This window comes from Lepus europaeus, chromosome 19, assembly GCF_033115175.1.
Source record: "Lepus europaeus isolate LE1 chromosome 19, mLepTim1.pri, whole genome shotgun sequence".
Taxonomy (NCBI): Eukaryota; Metazoa; Chordata; class Mammalia; order Lagomorpha; family Leporidae; genus Lepus; species Lepus europaeus.
The window spans coordinates 337,717-361,999 of record NC_084845.1 but is presented as its reverse complement, the minus strand read 5'-3'; the positions used below and the strand labels follow the sequence as shown (position 1 = coordinate 361,999).

Sequence of the window (24,283 nt, the reverse complement as noted above, 5' to 3'; positions counted from 1 at the left end):
GGTACTGAAGGCTCAAGATTTCACTCTCAGCTGCCAGGGATGTTTATTATTAGACTTTTATTGGCTGCCAGCACCAGGCAGGCCCCTTCGTTAATGTGCGAACACGTATGTGGCTGTGCTGTAAGCACAAGAAGCTCTGTGGAAGGCGCCAACGTTGTCTCCGGCCCTTGGAGCCCATGGGGCAGAGCCCTTAGGGAGATGTAAGAAATCCGTAAATACGTAGCTGAGAAGGATGGGCAGGGTCACGCGAGGGACTGTCCCAGCCTTGGTCTGAGAGGTTCATTTTGGAAAATCAGTTAGGCCCTGCAAGTAGCAAGAGCTAAATGGCTGCTCACTGAAGCAACAAGCTTCCATTTCAGCAACAGACCCGGTATCACATGTATCCTGCTGCTGGGTTCCATTTCAACCTTTAATATACTTTAATTCCTGTAATCCCGGCCATGGATGGGACTGCCTGCTGGCTCACCACCCTCGTCTGAGGGAAGAGAGAAATTGAGGTATGCCAAATGGTGCCTGGCTCCCATCCTAATAACAGAAATATGACTGTGCATGGATTTCAATATCTTTGGCACTAAAATAACCTTATCACTTAATTCCATCTTTCCATGAACTTTTTGAGTGCCTTCATAATCACCCTGGAAGTCACTAGTGCTAACAACTGATGTGCCCTCCTTGGTCTCAGTTTCCATGTCTGTGGAATAGTGTAGGAAAATATGAGATTATTCTTCAGCAACATCTGGAGTGCACCAGTCACGTAGCAGGCCAAGCCAGTTTCACTTAAGTGAGGACCTGCCCTGGGTGCTGGTTCCCAGTCTCTCAGCTGCAGCCCTTCTCACCTGCACCCAGAGCCCCACAGAGACCAACCCAGCATCTTCTATTCCCTCTTCTCCCAGAGCTGGAGCTGCCTGTTCCCACAAGAGGCCAGAAGATCAGAGAATGACTATCGGGATCCTAACAGCCAGGGTCCCAGTGAGTATAGACCTCCTCACCCCTCCCAGGCCCGACCTGAGTCCCCATTTGGCCCATGCTATCCTCACTCTTCCTTAGCCAGGAGTGCACTTTAGCCAACTCTCCTTGTCAGTCTTTAGGTCTCAGTCACTTCCTCACTACAGCAGTACACCTGAGGCTGGACAACTTAAAATGAACACATTTATTGACTCACAGTTCTGGAGGAAAACCTGAACCAAACCTCCAGACCCATGTGAACTTTATCACGTCATGACTGGCTGGTGTTCCTGTTCACCAGCTGCCTTCACTAGTGACCAGTGCCAGGCTTGGTCTGACTGAAGACACTTGGGATGTTTCAGGAGCAAGTGGCCTTGGGGACATGGTTGTGGACTTCACCCAGGAGGAATGGGGGCATCTGGAGCCCACCCAGAGAACACTGTATCATGAGGTGATGCTGGAGACCTTCAGACTTCTGATCTCTGGGTGAGACCACCATTGTGTTTATGATGGTCTGCCTGCAGCACAGATTCTGATGCACTGAGCTTAAAAATAGGAGGTGGAGCTGGGCCTTAAAAGCAGAAATCTGGGCTTCAAGAACCTGATCATGTTAGTACAGGAAATATCAAAGAGGATCAGTATTTCTAGCAAGTCACAGAGCCAACCTGGGAACACCAGAAGCAAAGATGAATGGGGTGAGGGAAACATACGAGGTCCCCCGACTGCAGAATTCCAGGGTAGGCCTGGGTTTTCCCGTGGTGCTGTCGCAGGCTTCCTCACTACTGACCTCCCCCCATCTAAACTTCAGTCTGAGCCCATTTGGGCTACAAAAACAAAATGCTTGAACCTGGGTAACTTATAAACAGTAGTTGTATAGGTTTGCCAAGTCCAAGGTCAGGGCGCCAGGAGATTCGGTGGCTGTGAGGGTCCACTCCTAATTGATGGCGAAGGCCAGTCCCACTCATGAGAGTAGAGTCCTCAGTTCCAAAAGCCCCACCTCTCAACACTAACACATTGAGAATCAGTTTCTAGCATATGAATTTTAGGGGGATCCTGGCATTCAGACCACAGCGACCTCTTTCTCCGTTCTCAGATGGGCCCCTCTGGAGGTGACAAGACTACTCCCAGGGTGCCGTTCCAGGGTCTTAGAGCAGCAGAGAAGATAGCAGCTGTGTCCCAGGCATATTGTCAAGGGCCTGTAAGTTGTCTTATTTGTCTGCCAGGTGACTTTCACAATGGTCACTGTTGCCAGCCAGTAGGGGAAGTAGCAAAGCTTTTTTTTTTTTTTTTTTTGCTTTTTTTTTTTTTTGGCAAATCCTGGGTAACATGTCCACCCTGGAACAAGAGGTGGCCAGGAACTAATCTGTGGGAATAGAATCACTAGGGAACGTCAGAGGCTGTTACCATGACAGTTGTGGCCACTTGATGCCCACAGCCACATGGGACCTGAAAGACTGAAGGTGGAGCTGCCAGAGGATCAGGGAGGGTCCTATGATAGAAATGTTCACTTCATGGGTCTCCTCCTCGGCAGAATGTTGGTTCCCAAAGCCAGATGTCATCTCCCCACTGGAGCAAGAGGCAGAACCATGGCCAGTGCATCCTGGAGTTTCACAAAGCATGTGCCTAGGTGAGACAGTAGCCATGTGGGGCCAGGCGGAGCCCATTCACCTTTGCTCTCCATCTTCACAGAAAACTGACTACTCGGTCTCTTAGTGAACATTAACCAAACACCAGGGTGAGATGAGTCCTCCTCTTGGCTGAATTTACAATCTTGGTCAAGGAAGGGAGTTAATAAATAGGTAGGAATAATAATATGAGTGAGATTATTACTGATTGTGGAACATGATGAAAAAATGAAAATGGATAATGAGGTAGAGACTAGAATGAAGATGGAGGAATTTTAGCACAGAGAAGGAGAGTAGCCTTTTCAAGGAGGTGACGTGAGCTGAAGCCTCAGTGTTAGGTTTGAATATTGGATTGGACCAAAGGTCCATGATTAATGGGTGGTCCCTACAGGGCACTAATAGGAAGTAGTGGAACATGTAGGTGGTGGGGGTTTGGAAGCAGGTCACAGGGTGGGACATCCCCTTGGGATTGAGGGCCCTCAATCTCTTTCTGACTCCCTTTTTGGAGACCTAAGATTCCTCTGGATACATGGGCCGCTGCCATTATGTGCTGCCATCTGCTGCCCTTACCAGAGGCCAAAGCAATGGGGCCCCCTAATCATGGACTTCAAACTTGTAAACCTGTGAGCTAAATAATCTTTATAAGGCTTGCTGCCTCCGGTATTTGTTACAGTGATGTAAAGCTGAATAATACTGAGTCATGAGACCACTGAGAGGACAGTGTTCCAGTCAGAGGCAGCAGCAAGTACAAGGCTCTGAGGTGGTGCTTCAGTCAGCTCCTGTGGGACAAACACTCTGACCTCAGTGGCTTAAACCAGAGAATCATTTAAAAGTCACTTACCTGTGGCTAGTGGATCCAGGCTGGGGTCTGCCATGTGATCTGTGGGTTGATGGAGTGGTTCTGTTCTTAGCTCTTATCCAGCTCTAGGCATCATCAGGCAATTCTGTACAAAGTGGGGATCCCAGCCCCGTGACAGGCAGTTTCCTACTGGCATTAGGCCCTCCCTCTGAATAGTCCAACACCAGTGTCCAATAGGGCTGGCCAGTGTGAGCAGGGGTTACAACAGGATCCCTCCACCTTGATAAATAGCTCTTACATAGTTTTTTTTGTTTGTTTGTTTGTTTTTTTTTTTTTTTTTTTTTTTTTTTTTTTTTTTTTTTTTACAGGCAGAGTGGACAGTGAGAGAGAGAGAGAGACAGAGAGAAAGGTCTTCCTTTGCCGTTGGTTCACCCTCCAATGGCCGCCGCGGCCGGCGCACCGCGCTGATCTGAAGGCAGGAGCCAGGTGCTTCTCCTGGTCTCCCATGAGGTGCAGGGCCCACTTGGGCCGTCCTCCACTGCACTCCCTGGCCACAGCAGAGAGCTGGCCTGGAAGAGGGGCAACCGGGATAGAATCCGGCGCCCCAACTGGGACTAGACCCCAGTGTGCCGGCGCCGCAAGGCGGAGGATTAGCCTGTTGAGCCTTGGCGCTGGCCCTAAGCTCTTACATATTTTATTAACTTCTCATCATCCCTCTGACAAACTAAAACAACTTCAGTGGCTTCAAGCACATTATCTTACAATTCTGAAGGTCAGTCGTCCAAAATGGTCTGAAAGCGCCACAATCAAGGTGTCAGCAGCAGCCCTTCTTACGGAGGCTCCAGGAATACATGCCTGTGCACCTGTAACCTCTAGAGGCTGCCTACACTCCTTGGCTTTTCATCACATCTACCTCTGAAGTTTCACCTCACATATCACCTGCCTCTGGCCCTGCTGCCTCTCTCTCCCACTTTTAAGGACTCTTCTCATTTCACTGGATACTTCTGATCCTAATGGCAAATGATAAGCAGCCTTAATTTCTCACTGCCATGGAAGGCAACATCATACTCAGATTTTGGAGTTTAGGACATGAACATCTTTGGAAGCCACTATTCTGCCAAACCATCTGGCTTTACTTTTTTTTTTTTTTTTTTCAATGGAGTAAAACATAGTATAGGAGACATGCCTCTATCACCCCTCTAGGTTAGTTCAGTGTTGGGATGGTTGGGATGGGGGCAGTATGCGCTGAGGACATGGCTATGTGGAGAGGGGTGGGTGCCTGAGCAAAAAGGCAGTTCTACATGCAGACAGTGGCTTAACCTGCTGTGCCACAACACAGACCCTTTGCTGGTTTTTTTTGTTTGTTTGTTATTTTATATTTATTTAAAAACCAAAGAGATAAAGATAGCAGGCTCCCATCTAGGAGCCACAATACCCCGGGCTGGGTCAGGCTGAAGCAAGGAGCCAGGAAATCACTTCAGGTCTCCCACATGTGTGGTAGGGACCAAACCACTTGAGGGATCACTGCTGCCTCCCAGAGTCTGCATTAGTAAGAAGCTGGTCCAGATGAGTTCCAGGCTCCTAACTTCAGTCTGGCCCAACCCCAGCCGTTTGGGGAGTGAGCAAACGGCTAGAAGGTTTCTCTCTCTCCCTCTCCCTCTTTCAAAATAAATAAATAATTTTGAAAAAGAAGGAAAAAAAAAAAAGGCAGTCCTGCCAAGAACAAGGAGGGGGGGATGCATATTTGTTCATTCAAAATGTCTGCTCATCTCTTGCTGTGGACTTAGGGGTGTGTTGGTGACTGGGGTAGACTGAAGCCTCTGCCTTCAGGAGAGCCCCTATTAGATAAAACAGGCTAGACTAAAGTTACTCCCTTTATCCCAGGTCATTGATCCATCCCCTAGGGTGGACACTGCAGCTACTTCTGGTCTGGGAGAGCTGGTGGGTTTCCTTACATCTAGGGTGAGGTGGTGCAATGGCAATGTGCTGCCAAGATGAGATGGAATCCCAGCAACGGGAGGGCTGGGCTCAGTGGTCCTTCCTCATGTGGTCACGTTTCCTCTGTTGTCACCTGGTAGAGTGGAGGGTGTGCCACTCCTTACACCTGTGAACATTTTGCCTGAATGCTGTCTCCTTGTCATCTCCTCCCCAGTCTCATTCGTTGGGCTCCCCTGTCAAGCTACCCATACCCATTATTACTAATTCCCCACCCGTGGCTAGTCTCTGTTACCCTTCTTTTTCCTGTTACTTCCATGGTTTGCAGAACTGTATTTTAAAATTGTCAAAGCCACTCTGCATTGAACCTTTCAGAATCATCGTTTTTATTCTTCTATTCCCTTAACCACCACAAAATCTTTTCTCCGAGATTGAGTATTAAGGGACATGTCCTTGTTTTGTTTCTCTCAGACTTGGAAAGTAGATCTGAAACCAGACAGTCCGCTCCAGAGCAAAGCATCTCTGAGGAAATACCCAACAGTGTCATCCTGGTAGAAAGAGTCCTGTGGACCATCCATGGATCTCTAAGAGTGAGGCTACCAAGGGCCACTGGGAGTGGAGCTGTGAGAGCCTGCAGAGCTTTGTGGCACATGTGGCCTTTACACCAGTGAAGATACCCACTCGGAAGCAGTGCCAAGGGAATGAGTTTAGGGCAATTTTGGGTCTGACCCCTGATCTCCCAACTCAGCCAATGACTCCTGAAAGACAAGGCCCCCACACATGGGGAATACACAGAGAGAGGGAAAAGCCCAACTCAAGGTCAAATGCTCAACAGAAAACCTATGCAAAGGAGAAACCTTACAAATGTCAGGAATGTGAAAAGGCTTTTAGTCACAGCTCAGCACTCATCGAACACCACCGGACACATACAGGAGAGAGACCTTATGAATGCCATGAATGTGGGAAAGGGTTCCGAAACAGCTCAGCACTTACCAAACACCAGAGAATCCACACTGGGGAGAAACCCTACAAATGCACCCACTGTGGAAGGACTTTCAACCAGATCGCCCCACTGATCCAGCACCAGAGAACTCACACAGGTGAAAAGCCCTATGAGTGCAGTGAATGTGGGAAATCTTTCAGTTTCAGGTCCTCCTTCAGCCAGCATGAGCGGACTCACACAGGAGAGAAGCCCTACGAGTGCAATGAGTGTGGGAAAGCCTTCCGGCAAAGCATCCACCTCACACAGCATCTGCGGATCCACACTGGTGAGAAACCCTATCAGTGTGGAGAATGCGGCAAGGCCTTCAGCCACAGTTCATCTTTGACCAAGCACCAGCGAATCCACACTGGAGAGAAGCCCTATGAGTGCCACGAGTGTGGAAAAGCCTTCACCCAGATCACGCCACTGATTCAGCATCAGAGGACCCACACAGGAGAGAAGCCCTATGAATGCAGTGAGTGCGGGAAAGCCTTTAGCCAGAGCACACTCCTGACTGAGCACCGGAGGATCCACACGGGAGAGAAGCCCTATGGCTGCAATGAGTGTGGGAAAACCTTCAGTCACAGCTCCTCGCTCAGCCAGCATGAGCGGACACACACCGGAGAGAAGCCCTATGAGTGCAGTCAGTGTGGGAAGGCCTTCCGGCAGAGCACACACCTCACACAGCACCAGAGAATCCACACAGGAGAGAAGCCCTATGAGTGTAGTGACTGTGGCAAGGCCTTCAGCCACAGCTCATCCCTGACTAAGCACCAGCGAATCCACACTGGAGAGAAACCCTATGAGTGTAACGCATGTGGCAGGGCCTTTAGCCAGCTTGCTCCCCTCATTCAGCACCAGAGGATCCACACTGGAGAGAAGCCCTATGAGTGTAACGAGTGTGGCAGAGCCTTCAGCCAGAGCTCCCTTCTTATAGAACACCAGAGGATTCACACCAACGAAAAGCCTTATGGGTGCAATGAATGTGGGAAATCCTTTAGTCATAGCTCCTCACTGAGCCAGCACGAAAGGACGCATACTGGAGAAAAGCCCTATGAATGTCAGGACTGTGGGAAGTCCTTTAGGCAGAGCACCCACCTAACTCAGCACCGGAGGATACACACAGGAGAGAAGCCGTATGAGTGCAGAGACTGTGGGAAGGCCTTCACACACAGCTCTTCCCTTACCAAGCACCAGAGAGTTCACAGTGGGTAGGCCCACTCATGTGCTAGGGCTGTTGGAAAGCCTGAAACCTTAGGTCATTCCTTACTAGACTTGACCCAGTCATGCTCTTGAGAGACAACACTTTTGTACACAGCTTTCACACATAATACACTCCTCAGCCTCAGAATTCACCTTGACAAATGACTGTGGGACCACCAAGCTCTAGGCCACCAATCCCCAGATCTAAACAGCAGGGAAGTGTGCAGATGGTGAGCATTGAGGACTTTCAACCCGAGTGCCCATTAATGCAGTGTTATACAACCTACAGAAGAGAAGTGGGGATGGTATCTGCCCAAGGACTTAGCGTATTCTAAACCAGAGGTGTTCAGAGTAGTGAGAAATCCAACAAATACCTTTCATGTAAAAGAACCAAATGTAGTCAGAATTTGCCATTATTGCATATTACACTGGTGTGGGGAGGGTGTTTAGAATGGTGCAAGTTGACCGATATTTCATTAAAAAACAATATGGCATTTCACAAATGCCGTGTTCATGGAATCCCCATGGATACCTGACTACCTAGATATGAAGTTTTCTGATTAGTGTCTAAGTTGTACATGCCAGCTAGTCTCATGGATTTGACTCTCATTTGACAAAGTATCAGTATACTGAAAACAGATTTTAAATTAGTTATCTCTATAGTGCTTTATAACAAATTAATCTTTATATGCAACAGTTTTGAAAAGCTTTGTATGGGAAGACTCAAAAATGTAAAGCTATTCCCATGGAGTCTCACAGATTCTAAGGTAGCTCTTGCTGCTCTGTTCCTGCTATAATTTTCTGCAGGATTCAGAGGCATTAAAAAGCAGATGTTGCTATTTTTTGAAAAAGAGAAAATTATTTCATTAAGCCATGATCTTATGAGTGATAGCACCTTTGTGTCAGAACCACTTTTTACAAGAGTTCCCTCTTTTGGAAAATGTATAAGTTAATCCCCTCCAGAACTGTTTTTCACTGATTCTTCTTCCTAGTGTTTAGTAGCTTATATGTGTGTATAAAAGTTTTAACATGAAGGCCCATGTTATTTCATTGAACACTGAATATAAATCACAGCCTCTCTGACATCCACAACCTTTAAATGGTGACTTGCTGCCTTTGGAATATGTATTGACATTGTATTGACTGGCTGTTGTTATGTCAAGTCAGTTTGGTTTTTCAAATCACAACTCTGAAACAGATGTCTCTTTTGGAGAAAACAGTCTTCTAACACTGCCTCTTGGTATGCTTGTGGAATTAATTTCAGTGTCATTTAAAAGCACGTTCAAAAAGTCTCAGTAAATAGTGCACAAAGCACTGACTGCCCAATAGAAACCATGTAAGCCACATTGGTTGTAGTAGGCACAGCTTCTGCGAGCAGTGCCGGCATCCCATATGGGTGCCTATTTGAGTCCCGGCTGCTCCACTTCCAATCCAGCTCTCTGCTATGGCCTGGAAAAGCAGTAGAAGATGGCCCAAGGGCTTGGGCCCCTGCACCCACTTGGGAGACCTGGAAGAAGCTCCTGGCTCCTGACTTCAGATCAGCCCAGCTCTAGCCATTGCAGCCATTTGGGGAATGAACCAACACATGGAAGATCTTTGTCTCTGTCTCCCCCTCTCTGTAACTCTATCTCTCAAATAAATAAATAATCTTTAAAAAAAAAAAAAGTAAGCCACATTGGTAACATTAAATATACTAATAGTCAATTTAAAAAGAAAGAAGAAACAGGTAAAATTAAGTCCTACTTACCCAATATAGCCCAAATGTTACCATTTCAACATATCATTATAAAGAATTTATATTTTGCATTTCTTTCTGTGTATCTTCAAAATGCAGTGTGCATTTTATACTTGCTGCACATTTAAGTTAACAGTAGCCATAGTTCAAGTGCGCATTTGGTATACAGTCCACATCTAAACTTTTGAAATGTCAGCTTTTAAATTCCCAGCTGAGGTCAGTGCTGCGGCTCAATAGGCTAATCCTCTGTCTGCGGCGCCAGCACACCGGGTTCTAGTCCTGGTCGGGGCGCCGGATTCTGTCCCGGTCGCTCCTCTTCCTGTCCAGCTCTCTGCTGTGGCCCAGGAGTGCAGAGGAGGATGGCCCAAGTGCTTGGGCCCTGCGCCCGCATGGGAGACCAGGAGAGACACCTGGCTCCTGGCTTCGGATCAGCGTAGTGCGCCAGCCACAGCGGCCATTGGGGAGTGAACCAACAGAAAAAGGAAGACCTTTCTCTCTGTCTCTCTCTCTCTCTCACTGTCCACTCTACCTGTAAAAAAAAAAAAATCCCAGCTGAGGCCCCAAACATGGTAGAGCAGACCCAAGCCATCCCTGTTGTGCCCCTTCCACAGTACTGATCCACTGAATCTGTGAGCAAAACAAAATGGCAGTGATTCATTTTGGGGGGGATGGCTCGTGACACAGCAATGCTAATACACTCTCAGAGAAGATATTTCTTAAGACAAATACAATTGGGTCACTCTTGCCTCACACTCTCCAGTGGCTTCCTACCACTCTTCAGAGGAAAGAAAAACCTCTCTGGAAGACAAGGTTCAGCAGGGTTGGGCATCTGTACCCCACTTTGGGTTTCAATGTGCCAATCTGTGTGCTTTCTACAAAAAACCTTGTTTGCTTTTCTGAACTCATGTTTTTCATAAAGCTACCCATAAATTTTGTCGTCTGAAGCATCAAGGTTTTGACTCAAGGCTGATCCCTGAGCCCTGCTCCAGAACATATGTTTGAATATTTGGGGTGGTCACAATGAGGCTGACTCTTGTATTCTCTGGAGTATGACAGCCCCTGCTCCACACACTTGATCTGCCACCCTTCTCAGGGCCTGTGGGAAGGCACTTACTGCTTCTTTAAGGGACCAGCCCCTCAAACTGGGTAATACCCATGCATCCTCCCTTCTCAAACCCTTAAACTATTTCTCAGGGAACCTGTTCTGGAAATTTCACCACATGCTCCTTTGTAACATTTACGTTGATCATTATTTGCTTCTTTGTTTAAGGCCTACTGCTCTCAACAATCTCTCTGAAGGCAGGGAGCACCCTCTCTGATCCTATTTCTCCCTCCCAGGCAGCCCTAGTGACTCGGCAAAAGATTGCGCTTACTGGGTTCCTTCCCAGTGAGCTGACTGTAGCAACACCATCCCTCTATTGAGTGCCTGGGTCAGGGCCCAGGCTGCAGCCATTATGAGCCAGGCATTCCCACAGTGACTGTGGTATCCAGAAGTGGCTTGTTGTTTCGTTTACACCAAGAGGAAGGCCTCATGCTTTGGTAAGACAGATTATCTCTCTCCTCTGCATACAAAGGAGGAAGGAGACAGCTCAGTATCTTGAAGGTGAAGGAACCATCATGGGGAGAAAATCAACTCAAGACAGCAGAGCCCAGAGTCGTCAAAAGGTCAAGCAGCTGCCCTACCCTGGAATTTGTCTCCTGATCACCTGGGAAATAAGATCTGTCAAGGTGGCTGCAGTTTGGAGTTGGACTTCTGGTGACTAGCGACCAAAATCATACACCTTGAGTGGAAGAATCATCAATCAAAATCATTTTGTTGTCTGGTAAAATCGGGACAGCTAGGGCCTTTGGGAGCTCTGCAGGAATGCTGGAGGTGCAGATGAAAAGCCAGCTGCTGTTCCCTGGGACTTCTAGGAGCTGCCCTTTCTAAAACTCAGGCTTATTTGTCTTGTGAAATGACTGGGCTGCACTATGTTTTGAGAATCTGGTATCAGGGCTTTGCCACAGTTAATGAAGATGAAATTCTTAAGGTCACTCTCATGAACCCCTTACATTAAGGGCAAGCACCGGATTTTCTTTGTAATTTTGAGTTGTTTCTGAAGAGGGACCCCCACCCTAGCGGTGTCAGTTTGAGTCCCAGTGAATCTAGGCTGCAGCAACCCCATTCCTGGAGAATCCTTGTGGATGTTCCTGCAGTTCCAAGGGCGGTGGTCCCTGGATTTTGTTGTAAATGAAAACAATCTGAAGTTGTAGGGTGTTAAACCTGAGGTCCTGCTTTGGTTGCTCTTAAGTGGGTTGGTAATCTGTCCACAAAGGCACTGGATGATTCTAAAACAGGAACCTGGATGTCAAGTGGGAACAGTGCCCAAGACTCCTGAAGTGGTCCCTCTGTAGAAACCCACAGCTCCCAAGTGTCCTGGCCGAGGACTCTCAGGTGAGGGAACAACGTAATCTCAATTTTCAATAGATTCAGGCTGGGTAGCAGGGAGGATGTGCCTTTATCACATCAGAAACACATTTTGTTTTTGCCATTGTGGTACAGTATTCTCTCGTGACGCTAGGCAGCAGAGGGAGCCATAGCTGTCAGTCACTGGATCACAGGAGTAAATTATCCATACTGTTACTGTCTACTGTGTTGCTGTTATGAAGATTAATAGGATAATTATTAAATGCATTTTGATACCATATTCTCAATTTATGATGGTTTATTGGAATAAAATTCCACCATAATTCAAGGAGCATCACATACACACTGTTGGGGGGAGGGGACTACAACAAATTTGTGGACAAATGGAATGAAGAGATGTGAATTTTTCATACTTTTTAAAGCCCCTTTGTAAATGTTCCTATAATCCCATGACCCTAACACAGCTATTTTCATTTTTACACTTTCTCTACTAGGATTTGACCAAGACCACCATGTTTTAGACAATTAAAATTATTTTTATCTTCTTGAACTACACTAATACTTTTCTATGTTGCTAGTTTTAATTACCACTGCCTTTTAAATTCAGTTTCTCGGGGCCAGCGCCATGGTGCAGTAGGTTAATCCTCCACCTGTGGTGCCAGCATCCTATATGGGCGCCAGTTCTAGTCCAGCCTGCTCCTCTTCCAATCCAGCTCTCTGCTGTGCCCTGGGAAAGCAGTGGAAGATGGCCCAAGTCCTTGGGCCCCTGCACCCATGTGGGAGACCAGGAAGAACCTGGCTTCAGATCGGCACAGCTCTGGCCGTTGCAACCATTTGGAGAGTGAACCAACAGACGGAAGACCTCTCTCTGTCTCTCCTTCTCACTGTAACTCTACCTCTCAAATCAATCAAACCTTTAAAAAAATAAGTTTTCAGTTTCTCTATAACTGGATACTTACATTCATGCAAACGGTCATCCTAGTTACTTGTGTACATTTTGTTTTTAATACCCTACCTAGGTCCAGAAAGGATTTTAGCCTTTGTTGTAGCTTCCTTCATTTTCATTAATTCTTTAGGAAACATCACCACAGATGAAATTGAAAGCTCAAGTAACAGAATGTCACAGTGGTTCTAAATAAAATTAGGTTGTTTGCTTTCAAAGTAGTTGCACAGGGGGCAGTGTCATGGCACTGTGTGTTAAGCCAGCTTGTGACACCTGCATTCCATATCAGAGTGCCTCCCTCCATTTCCAAACCAGCTTCCTGCTAATGATGCACCTGGGAGGCAATAGGTGCTGCAGCCTAAGTACTTGGGTCCCTGCCACTTATATAGGAAACCCAGATGGAGCTCCTGGCTTCAGCCTGACACAGCCCAGCTGTTGTGGGCAATTAAGTGAACCAGCAGGTGGAAGATCTCACTTCCACCTGATCTGTCACCCTGCCTTTCAAATAAATCTTTTATAAAAACTTGCACAAGGCAGGTTGACACTGATTCACAAAACTTGCCTCAACTCAGATGATGGCAGGCATTAGTCTGCTCAGCCTGCCTGTCTGGGTGGCTTAAATAATAGAAATTGATGGTTTTCACAGATATGGAAGCTACACATTCAAGATTATGTTGATTCTTCTGTGTTTGGAAGCTGAAAGTCCAAGATCATGTGCTGTCAAAGTTTGTTGTTTTTTGTGTTTTTTTTTTAAAGATTGATTGATTTATCTGAAAGCCAGTTACAGAGGCAGAGAGACTCCATCTGCTAGCTCACTCACTCCCCAAATGGCCATAACAGCAGGAACTGGGCGGATCTGAAGCCAGGAGCTTCTTCTGGGACTCCCACTCGGGTGTAGGGGCCAAGGACTTGGGTCATCTTCTACTGCTTTCCCAGTCCATAGCAGAGAGCTGGATCGGAAGTGGAGCAGCCAGGACTCGAATCAGCGCCCATACTGGATACCAGCACTGCAGGCAGAGGCTTTTTGTAGTAGTAGTAGTAGTAGTAGTAGTAGTAGTAGTAGTAGCAGTAGTAGCGGTAGCAGCTTGGGAAAGGAAATCCTGAAACTACTGTCCTGTTTCAGGGTTCAAGTTAATGTTGCTTCTGGGAGGCTAGGGTTCTCAGTGTTGAAGGACATAAACATGTGGGATGAAAGGAGTCACAGAAGAATTGAAGTACTGCTCTTTCCGTAAGTACATGTACATGCATACCTTTCATGTGTCTTTACCCCTTCATATTTACATGCATTTCACAGCTCAGCAGAAGACACCCCAGCAGCAGTGAACACACTTGGCACTCAGATCTTGGTCTCTAATACCACTGGCACTAGGATGAACCATTTCTTTGGAGTAATGACTAATTTCAGGGCAGAGGAAGAATTGGGGGTAAGAATAGCTGGGTAAATGAGCTTGGGAGATCTTCTACCAAAGATAAAGTGGTCAAAAAATGGAGGGATGTCGGAGCCGGCACTGTGGTATAGCAGGTAGTGCCAGCATTCCATATGGACACTGGTTTATGTCCCAGCTGCTCCATTTCTGATCCAGCTCTCTGCTATGGCCTGGGAAAGCAGAGGAAGATGGCTCAAATCCTTGGGCCCCTGGCCTGTGTGGAAGACCCGGAAGGAGCTCCTGGCACCTGGCTTTGGATCGGCCCAGCTCTGGCCATTGCAGCCATTTGGGGAGTGAACCAGCGGATGGAAGACCCTCCACCCCGCCTCTGCCTCCCTGTAAGTCTGCCTTTTCTGATGAGGAACAGGGTTATTTGCATGATCTAAGCATTCTCACAAAGCTTACTAGTTAAAAGGAAACAGTACCCATACGATGGAGAAGCTGATCACTTTGACCAGGCAAGCGAAAAAAAAAAAAAAAAAGAAAAAAAGTGTCCCCAACAGGAGAAATATGGACATTTATAAATAAATATGAACATCTATACCCCCAGATGGGGAGGAGGGCAAGTGCACACATGCAAATCACGGACACACAGGGTGAAATGTTAACAGGTGGAGCTGAGAAGTGTGTAGATGTCCTTCTTACTATTTTTATTTTTGTTCACTTTCTGTTAAATATGAAGTTATTTCTAAATAAAAAGTTTTAAAACATAAAATTTAAAAGGGCACATTTAGCTGTGCACTTAAGGAGACAAGCGATAAGACTGAAGAGATGGAGTGCTGCTGGGATTTATGACAACAACTCCCCCACAGCCCCAAGAGTTGAGGGTAGGATTCATCACAGGGAAATCCCCTACCACAGCAAGTATTTGCCTAAGAATGAGAGCTGAGGTTGTTTTTAGGCTCTTCTCACTTCACATTCAGCTTGGCGAATGGGAGTAGACCAGCTCAGAGGGGAACCCAGTATTTTTGGCAGACACAGACAACTGGGTAGACAGTTCCTGACCCTACTCCAGTGACCAGGAGAATGGGGTTACTTCCAAGGACACACAATTGGAAGGTATGTTGTGGATTACCAGGTGAATGAGTGGCCTTCCACACACTCCAAGGGTCCAGTGGAACAAGGATGGAGCTGGGTCCCTGAATCACTGCGTGGAGCAGAGTGCCCCTCCTACCACATGAAAAAGCAACTGCAACAACTACAAGACTATGAGCGATAATGTGACTGAAGAAATAAAGTCTTTATTATGTTAAGTTTCTGTGACTTGGGGTTGTTACACAGATTGCCTGCTCAAACACAGTGAAGGAAAGAGGCACCGGTTTATCTACAGTGATTTATGCTCAGGCAATGGAAACAAGGCTATGATCTGAGATTAAACACAAATCGAAAGATACCTTCTGAGGCCCAGGAAGTTTAGTTTCCTTTGTTCAGCAGAGAGACTGCCTCATCAACCTTTGATCACAACCCCAGTAAGAAATACACTTTACAGCACAGCTAATTCTTATCCTTCGATCGATAGCTGGAAGTTTCACAAAACAGTATTTGCCTTTACTACATGATGCATTCTGACCTATTGATTCTACTTCATTGTTTTACAAGGCTGATGGTCACCCACTAATCTGATGTCACGATTTCACTAATGGTCTGAAACCCCTCCGTTATTAGGCTCCAAGCTTTTGTATGATCTTTGTAAGCCACTCCATACACAGACACAAGTTGAACTAGGAAACAGTTTCTGCTTTTGAGGGTTCAGAAGTGAATCTGACATCAGGTATTTATGAAAGATCAAGCATAGCTGGCAAGAATTCTGCTTGAACAATCTCGGGGAGCTCAAAAAGGAGGAACTGAGGCAAGGACAGATTCAAGAAAGCGCTGACAGATTACATACTTTAAGGCAATTCTACACTTCGCACAATGTCACACAATCCAGCACGCAGGTGGTACTACAATGGCTGCAGAAGCAAGCAGAACCTTCTTTCATCTCCAGTGACTTCCACTCCTATGTGAGCACCTGCCCAGGGTGTGTCCACTACAAGGTGAGGGCTTCCCACACGCCTTCTAGTTCTAACTGCTTAAGCCACATGAGCTCATTTAGAAACCAGACTGTGTCCACACATATACTGCAGGAAGCCACCACCGAACAGTCTGAAGGGGCCTGATTCAGTTCAGGACTCCCAGCCAGACTCATCTTGCAGGATACCCACAGTATAGCGATTTCCCTCTATATCTCAGGCTGCACAGGGAAAGCATCATCTTCCATACACTCCGGGAGCCTGCTGAACCTCCCATCAGAGTGGGCTGCACAGATGGCAGGGCGGGGGCCCTGGGGATAGTCGTCCTCTTCAGGGGTCTTCCGGTGCTCAGCTGGGATCAGGCTGAAGTGGAAGGTTTTACAGCATCCCTGGCACGTGTAGCATTTCTTACTCTTATGGCTCCTCTGATGCTCCATGAGCAGTGAGATCCACGCGAAGGCCTCCCCACACTCAATGCAAGTATACGGCTTCCCTCGGGACGTTCCAGGCTCATCAGCCACAGGGCAGGCCGCAGCAGAGGTACCTAGGTCCTGCCTAGCACGGAACCCTGCACTACGGCCAGCTGCATTCAGCTTCTTCCTCGTGTCACATTGTTGGCTCGCACTCGAAACACACTCAGGGCCCTGCCCATCTACTTCCTCTGGGTGGGGCCTCTTTGTGCCAAGGCTTTGCAGTGGGGTCACTGGCCTTGCTGCACCCCAGTCCTGGGTAGGCTTCCGGATGACTGACTGCCTCTGGGCGACAGTGACAGGGCTCAACTCCCCATCCTGAGGCTCTGAAACCTTCCAAGGCTGCTCTTCCTCCTCCTGGGTGATGCCCAATGAGGGGTTCACAGGAATGTCCCCGGCAAGCCTCTCCATCAGCGTTGCCTGCATGGAGACCTCCTCACACACGTTCCCTTTGCTTTCCCACCGCCTCCCGCTGCCTGAAACAAGGTCAGAATGTAAGCAGACCCAAATGCCAGGGCTCACAGACCAAACTGCTTCAGGAACAGGACTAACAAAACAATGTCACAAGCTCAAAGACCTGAGTAAGGAGGAAGTGGGCCACCAAATGAAAAGTGCTTGGCGTGTGTGGCCTTGGTTAACCCTCTCAACCCAGGGGCCATGGACACAAGCAAGATGGCACAGCAAATACGGTGTCACCAGCTTCCTTGATCTCAGAAGACGGCCACTTGCTCCTCATCTGCTTGAATAATTGCTGGAACGTTAGCAGAGCTCACGGCTGCCTCTCTGGCAGTTAAGGTGGCACTGCGACCAAGTCTAGCTAACCAACATCTCTGGAAGTGTAAGGACGGGGAAGGACCGCCCTCCTTCCTGCTTCAGACACGGGATCTGGAGCAGCCAACCTGGCCTGTGAGGTGACCTTGGCATCACTGGCCACAAAAGTGGAGCTGTGCCTCAGTCTGTCACCATGAGGACCAAATGAGTCTGTAATAAATTAATGGGTTATGCAGAGGCCTCAAATGAAGCCTGTTCACCCAGGAATCATGCCCTTGGGGTCTCCCCAACCCTCACTGGCTTTGCCACGTGACACACTATAGCCCATGGAATATTAGCATGCATGATGCAAGCAGAAGCTTGATAGATGCTTACCTACCTGAAGTGCTCCCTTTTGGAGTCCTGTTATCACATTCTGAGGAAGCCCAAGCCACCCACTTGGAGAGGCAATGTGAACGACCACCCAGGCCAACAGCCTTAGCCAAGCTCCCTATTGGCAGCCAGTGCCAACTGCCAGCTATGTAAGCCCATGTGAAACATTCTACCCTTTGTCAAGCTTCCAGATGACCGCAGATGTGTGTGTGTGGTCCTAGCAGCCAGTCCCTGGGTCACACAGCTGAACCCAGTCAACCCAAAGGGTCACAGTTAATTCATACTGTTCCTCTTTTAGTCAACAAGCTTTGGGGTGGTTTGTTCCGCTGCAAGAGCTCATACCTGGATTCTTGCCTCACGCTCTAATGCAGTAGTGGCCAGGAGAACAATGTGTGAAATCCAAGGTGAGGTTTCAGCCAACACTGACAGAGCTCTGAGGAGGCCCCATCCACTCCAGAAGAAAGGTGTGCCCTCCACCCCACCCATCCCCAAGTCATCTCTTTCCAACTTGACCTTACCTGAGAGGCTGCCTCCTGGCAATTCTCTTTCCACCAAATGAAGCTCCTCTGTCTCCAGTCCTGGGACAGCATCTGGCTGGGAAAGCTGATATCCTGAGTGGGGTTAAAGCACCAAAAACACGAAGAGGTGTTGAGACAAAAAGCAGCAGATGGGCCTCACATCCTATGGGCTTCCCAGGGCCAAGACAGCAGCCCAAGTCCTTTTTGCTAAATTAACTCCCCCCCCCCCCCCAACAAAGCTGCCTCTCACTTGGAGTCCTTGGAAAGCTAGGAGTTCTAAGAGAAAAGGACCAAGAAGAGGGTCTGCTGGTGGGGCTCGAGGGGCCAGCAGGACAGGTGGGAGGGGAGGGCATCTCAGAGGAAGCAAAATTAAAGATAGAAGAACAAAATTAAAACTGTGAAGGGCTCAGGAGCCTATGCTGGGGGCTCCCAACAAAGGAGGCTTTCTCAGGCAAGAACATCTATGGAGGAGACAGACCTCATGAGGCCACACAGGCAGGGAGGCCCCAGCTCTACACTGAGGACAGGAACGTTGGTGCCTGGGGGCCAGGAAGCCTTTCTAAATCTGGAGAGTTCAGATTCTACAGCAAGGGCTACAAACACAGAGCCGTGGGGCACAGGCAGAACCTGAACGTGTAGACCAGAGACCTTATAAACAAGTCCAAGTTCAAAGACCTGTATTGTGTTTCCAAGAGGGTGGATCATGTGACCACGCGAAGCAGGTCTTACCCCACAGGAGCAGCTTTCTGTAGCTCTTCAGGTTCTCTTCTGAGGGATCCAGGTGGCCCCACTCTCCCAAGTGCAGAGGCTCCTCTGGAAATGACTTCGGCTTCTGAAACAATGGACTTCAGCCATGCCATCCGCTCACCCTGAAGGGCCCGTGGCCCCATGACCACAGCCAGCATGTGGACCGTGACCTTGTCCAGCTGGCCCACGGGTTCTGGCAGATGCACTGCATAGGGGTGTCCCCTCCATGCAGGTTCTACTTAGGGTTACCTCTACAGCCACTGCTCCACCTCGGCACTACCGATACTCAGGGCAAGAAGTCCCTGGCCGTGGCTGAGTACTAGCGACAGGGTAGGGGGAGATGCCAGTAATCCAGGTGGGACAGACCTTCCCTCTCAAGGACAGATCCCGTGAGCCAGTGGAGAAGGCCGGCTGGCCTCTCTCCCCTCACCTTCAGCTCGGCTCTCGCAGTGCTGGCTTCTTCGGTCCTTTCTTCCCTGCTGCTCCCCTGTTCCAGAAGCACCGGATGCAGAGCAGGCCAGGCTGGGAGAAGAGACGGCAGAGCTGGGGACAAGTTCTCTCTGGTGGGTATCCCCCCAATAACCAGAGACCCCACTATCTGTCTGCATAGGTCCCAGGAAAAGAGGGAAGGCTCAGCCTGCTTATGTCACAGCAGGCTCCAAGCCTCACCTTAGGAAATAGGGGCCAAGGAAAACAAAACAGAACAACAAGACACTCAAGCTCGACAGTGGCCCCAGAAGTGCCCACTCAGGCCAAGAGGGAGACAATGATTTGTTTTTTTAACCCACTAGATTGGTGGAAATCTTACAGTGATAACTTACAGTGCTGGCACTTGTATACTGTATATGCCACAGACTTTTTGGAAACCAAACCATGCGGAAGTTTCTATTGTATGTGAAATACTAAAAATCAAATGCCCTGTTTGCTCAATGGTCCTGAGCAACATCTGCTGTACACACTAGAGAGCTCACATATAGCCACACGCCGCCTGCTCAGAGGAGACACTGCAGTCCAAGTGAACTCCAACTCAAGGACAAGGAAGGGCCAAGCAGGGGCAGCACTCAGCAGCTAAGGAGCCATACTTCTGACCATGAGCTCGAGGGGCTGCTCTGTGTGAGCTCCACGTGCTCACGCACAAGCACGCAGTGACCCAGGAAGCTCGACAGAAACCCCCTGCAAGTCCATGTGTGAGTGCGAAGGGATGCACCAGGGCACTCAAGACATCTGATTCCATTTCCAGAATTACAAGGGGATGGGAAGGCTACATTTTCTTTATATGTTAATGCTTTTTGGCCATGTGATAAGTACACATGATTGGCACAAACTCTGAATTTAATAAAAAAAACAGTATTTATAATGTGCACAATTGCAGCACGGACTTCAGCAGCTAGGTTACCTGGGTATCTCTCTACCTGCTACATTGCCTCCGGTCCTCTCCCAATCAGACCTCCATCTACCAGCCCACCTAAAGCCTGGTCACTCACGAGTCTCAGGGGATGCTTCAGGGGATGCTAGGATCTCCACAGGTCCCGGGTCTCTGCTGGGGCTCGCTGGACCACCTGGCAACAGCAGCTCAGCATGCCTCTCATACACTCCCTCGCTCAAAGATGAAGGTGAGCCAGCCGGGGAATACAAGAGCATTCCTGTTAACAACGGAAGGAAGTGACCCCAAGAGGTTGGAATGTGTGCTTGGTAAACCCACAGGGGAATAAACAAGACCCTAGGATTCTGACCCTGACCTCTGGACTCCTGGGTCCCACCACCACCCGTCCCTCAGGCCACAGCCTCAGACATGAAGGAGACCTCCAGCCAGTAATGTACGCAGAATATTTATCCAATTTTCAAGAGGCTGGTCTTTGCATCTGACTGCCCCCCTCCATTTCTGCCGTTTCCTTCTAGTAAGGGCAGGAGCTGAAGACTGTCTTATCCCATGAGACAACCCTGAGGGTGATTCCTCTGGGCAGGGTGGTGGCAGCTGGATCCCCACTGATGAGCTGCCTTACCAGCTCAGGGCTGCTCATCTCCACGCCCCTACACACAGGGAAACTAAACTCAAGCCTCAGGGCTTAGATGCGAGCTCTGTGCTGTGCATTCTAATTCTTCCAGGCCTCACCTGGCTCCTCCAGGACGTCTCCGAGGCCCTCCACCAGGGAGGCCGCCTTCCTGCAGCTCTCCGGATACTGGGCCACCACCCAGGGCCGGACCCTGTCGGGCAAGATGCCCAGGAACTGCTCCAGCACCAGCAGCTCCAGGATCTGCTCCTTGGAGCAGGCCTCAGGCCTCAGCCACTGGCGGCACAGCTCATGGAGCCGGGCCAGGGTCTGGTGGGGCCCGGCAGCCTCCTGGTAGACAAACTCGCGGAAGCGCAGGCGGGAGAACTCGAGGTCGGCGGCAGTCCTCCCAGCGATGTTCTCAGGTTCTTCCCGCCGGCCTCTGGCCCCTGACCTGAGAGTGGGCCGTTCAGGGGAGGTCGGGGAGCTCCTGGGGGAGGCAAACGCCCTCTCCAAAGGCAGCATTTTTCTAGAAGTGCACCAGAAAACGTGACTGTGTCTAACAGGCAGAGATGCCAGGGATGACAGGATGCCCGGGCAAGTTCAGCCAGTCGCAGGACCTGCAGAGGACATCAACAGACAGATGCCCACCAGTCAGAGGAGCGAAGCTGGGCTCTCTGAGCTCAACTGTGTACCCACGACGCCCAGATCTCATGCCAAATTATTTCCAAGAACATCAGTGGAATCACAATTTTATACTGTGTATATAAAAGTTAACATAAAAAGTATAGGGATGGGGCTGGCACTGTGGCACAGTGGGCTAAGCCTCTGCCTGTGGCGCCGGCATCCCATATGAGCGCCAGTTCAAGTCCTGGCTGCTCCACTTCTGATCCAGCTCTCTGCTATGGCCCGGGAAAGCACTGGAAGATGGCCCAAGTGCTTGGGCCCCTGCACCCACGTGGGAGACCCAGAAGAAGCTCCTGACTCTCCATTCTGTTCCCCTCTTACCTACCCCATCTGGCAAAGGACCCCAGTTCTTCCACAGGGCCCTGTAAATAATACGCTGCCTTATACTCTCTTCCAGAATCATTCGTAGATACTAACTTTACTGTGTCAGGGGTGACTGGTTGATGGCTCACAGACATTCACAGGATTCACCCTCAAATTAGCTGTTCATTATAAAAGGGGGAAAGTTCCTGTAAAAGAACGGAAAACACAGGCAAGGGAGCACCGCTAACATCTCAGCTGCCTCTGCGGTCTCTGCCCAGGACACACACACTGGATCCACTCCTGAGGACCCAGAGGAACGTCCTGCACAACCTGCCTGGGCTCCTCAAAGGCCGCAAGGGGAGAAACACCAAAGAAGTCACAGCCCCACGGCTCATGAAGAGAAACGCAACTCACGGCCCCGGAGTGGCTCCGAAGCCGGGAAAGAAACTTCTACAGGGCACTGTGGGGACAGGGCGATGAAGGTGGAGTCGCGGGCCCAGCAACAGCCCGACCTGCCTCTGCGGAGCCAGCTGGGATAAGGTAAGCACTGGGAGAGGGGGAGGAGCAACACACGAGGGCAGAGCACAAGTTTTTTGTTTTTTGGTTTTTTTTGACAGGCAGAGTGGACAGTGAGAGAGAAAGGTCTTCTTTCCGCTGGTTCACCCCCCAAGTGGCCGCTATGGTCAGTGCGTTGCGGCCGTCAGGCCGTGCTGATCCGAAGCCAGGAGCCAGGCCCTTCCTCCTGGTCTCCCATGTGGGTGCAGGGCCCAAGCACTTGGGCCATCCTCCACTGCCTTCCCGGGGCCACAGCAAAGAGCTGGACTGGAAGAGGAGCAACCGGGACAGAATCCGGCGCCAACCAGCACTAGAACCCGGAGTACCAGCGCCACAGGCAGAGGATTAGCCTAGTGAGCTGCGGCGCTGGCCAACAGAGCGCAAATGCTAACCCACTGGCAGATGAGGGCAAAGGGTACGCAGCAGGCCTTTCCTGGGAGCTTTTCTGCGGATTTGAAAACTTTTAAACTTTAAAACAAACAAATATATATATACATACGCACATATGTATGTATGTATGTGTATATACATATATACCACTACTATCACTAAAGACTGACGTTCCCCACCCCACTGCCATCACCCTAGGTTACAGCAAGGCAAGGACCCCTCGCCCACCAAAGGGCTCCCCGGAGCAGGTGCAGGCACCTAACCTAAGCTGAACGCACCCACTGGACTGCGCAGGAAGGGCGCCAGCGCCCCCAACCCAGAGAGCCACCTGGTGCCGCCCTCGACCTGCTCCCATCCTGGTGCCTCAGCCTGCCCCTCCTCGCCCTGCAGGGGCACCCTCAGCCCTGCCTCTCACCGACGCTCTCCTCCACGCAGAACCTCGGCCCCCTCCCCCTGCAGAACACTCGAGGCCCCCAGACTGGAGCTTTACGACCCTCCCCTTCCCGGGCCTAGCCCGGGCCTCCCACCTCTGCTAGCCCAAGTAGGGCGCTGTCGACCTTCTCCCGCCCGGACACCAGGAGGGGGTTCTGGCCCCGCCCCCGGGAATCGCACCCCCTGACGTGCCCCGGGCTCCGTACCCTCCCCTCCGAGACCCTCACCCAGAGGATCGCCCCCGCGAGAGGCGCCCTCGCCCATCCCCCACCACACTCCCCTGGAGGCGCCCTCAGCTCTCGCCCGGGGCCGCCCCCTGCCCTCCCCAACACGCTCCCAGTGCAGTGCGCCGGGGTCTGTCCGTTACGACCAGCACCCGTCGGCGACCGACGGCTGCTGGCACCCGACCCACCTAGGCACAGCGACGTCAGGAGGCTTCCAGTTGTCCAAGCTCAGGGCGCTGCGATGGCGGCCGACCGCACTGCGCATGCGCGAAGACCCTTGCCACAGACTACGGCTCCCAGGATGCTGCGGGGCTGCTCCGCGCGGCCCGAACGTCCCGCCCTCCCTCGGCCTGCGTCACTTTCGATGCCATGGCAACGAGGTAAACAAGCGGATGACGTCCGCGACCACCAGAGACACTGGGGGAAGGTGGGAGAGGGTCGGGGGAGGCAGGCACAGAAAAATGAAGAGGGACCCCCAGAAGTGAAGCTCCGGGGGCTGAGGATTCAGAGACGGGGACGGGCAGGGCGACAGGGATGGGGCATCCAGTGTTGGGGAGACGGACAGGCCCCAGAGGGAGACGGAGATGCGGAGGCTGCGGACCCGGAGACCCTGCTGGGCCCTGGGTGCGGCGAGGAGCCGGCAGGGGTCCGGGAGGGCTGCCGCAGAGGGGAGCGTGCGGGAGGCCGCGGGGAGAGGGAGTGCGGACGCCCAGGACATGTCGGGCCGCTTCTCTTCCGGGCTTCTCTGGGTCAGGGCTTCTGGGGAGGCCATTGGGGCCGTTTTGTGTGGCGTAGTGTGCACAGGGAATG

General features: G+C 50.2%; 2 protein-coding genes across 2 annotated transcripts; one reads left to right on the top strand and one right to left on the bottom strand.

Moving 5' to 3' along the window:
- Positions 1 to 997: 997 nt before the first annotated feature.
- Positions 998 to 11,917, top strand: ZNF135 (zinc finger protein 135). Its single transcript, XM_062177460.1, is given in 3 exon segments — positions 998 to 1,640; positions 5,776 to 5,874; positions 5,877 to 11,917. Coding segments are annotated over 3 exon segments (1,812 nt in total). The 5' UTR covers positions 998 to 1,552; the 3' UTR covers positions 7,502 to 11,917.
- ZSCAN18 (zinc finger and SCAN domain containing 18) lies at positions 11,912 to 23,746 on the bottom strand. Its single transcript, XM_062177478.1, has 7 exons — positions 23,662 to 23,746; positions 21,005 to 21,502; positions 20,376 to 20,534; positions 19,322 to 19,413; positions 18,874 to 18,976; positions 18,145 to 18,237; positions 11,912 to 16,959 (listed from the first exon to the last, which is right to left on the bottom strand). The coding sequence occupies exons 2-7, from the start codon at positions 21,405 to 21,407 to the stop codon at positions 16,223 to 16,225; spliced, it is 1,587 nt and encodes a 528-aa protein (XP_062033462.1). The 5' UTR covers positions 21,408 to 21,502; positions 23,662 to 23,746; the 3' UTR covers positions 11,912 to 16,222.
- Between the last annotated feature and the right edge of the window lie 537 nt (positions 23,747 to 24,283).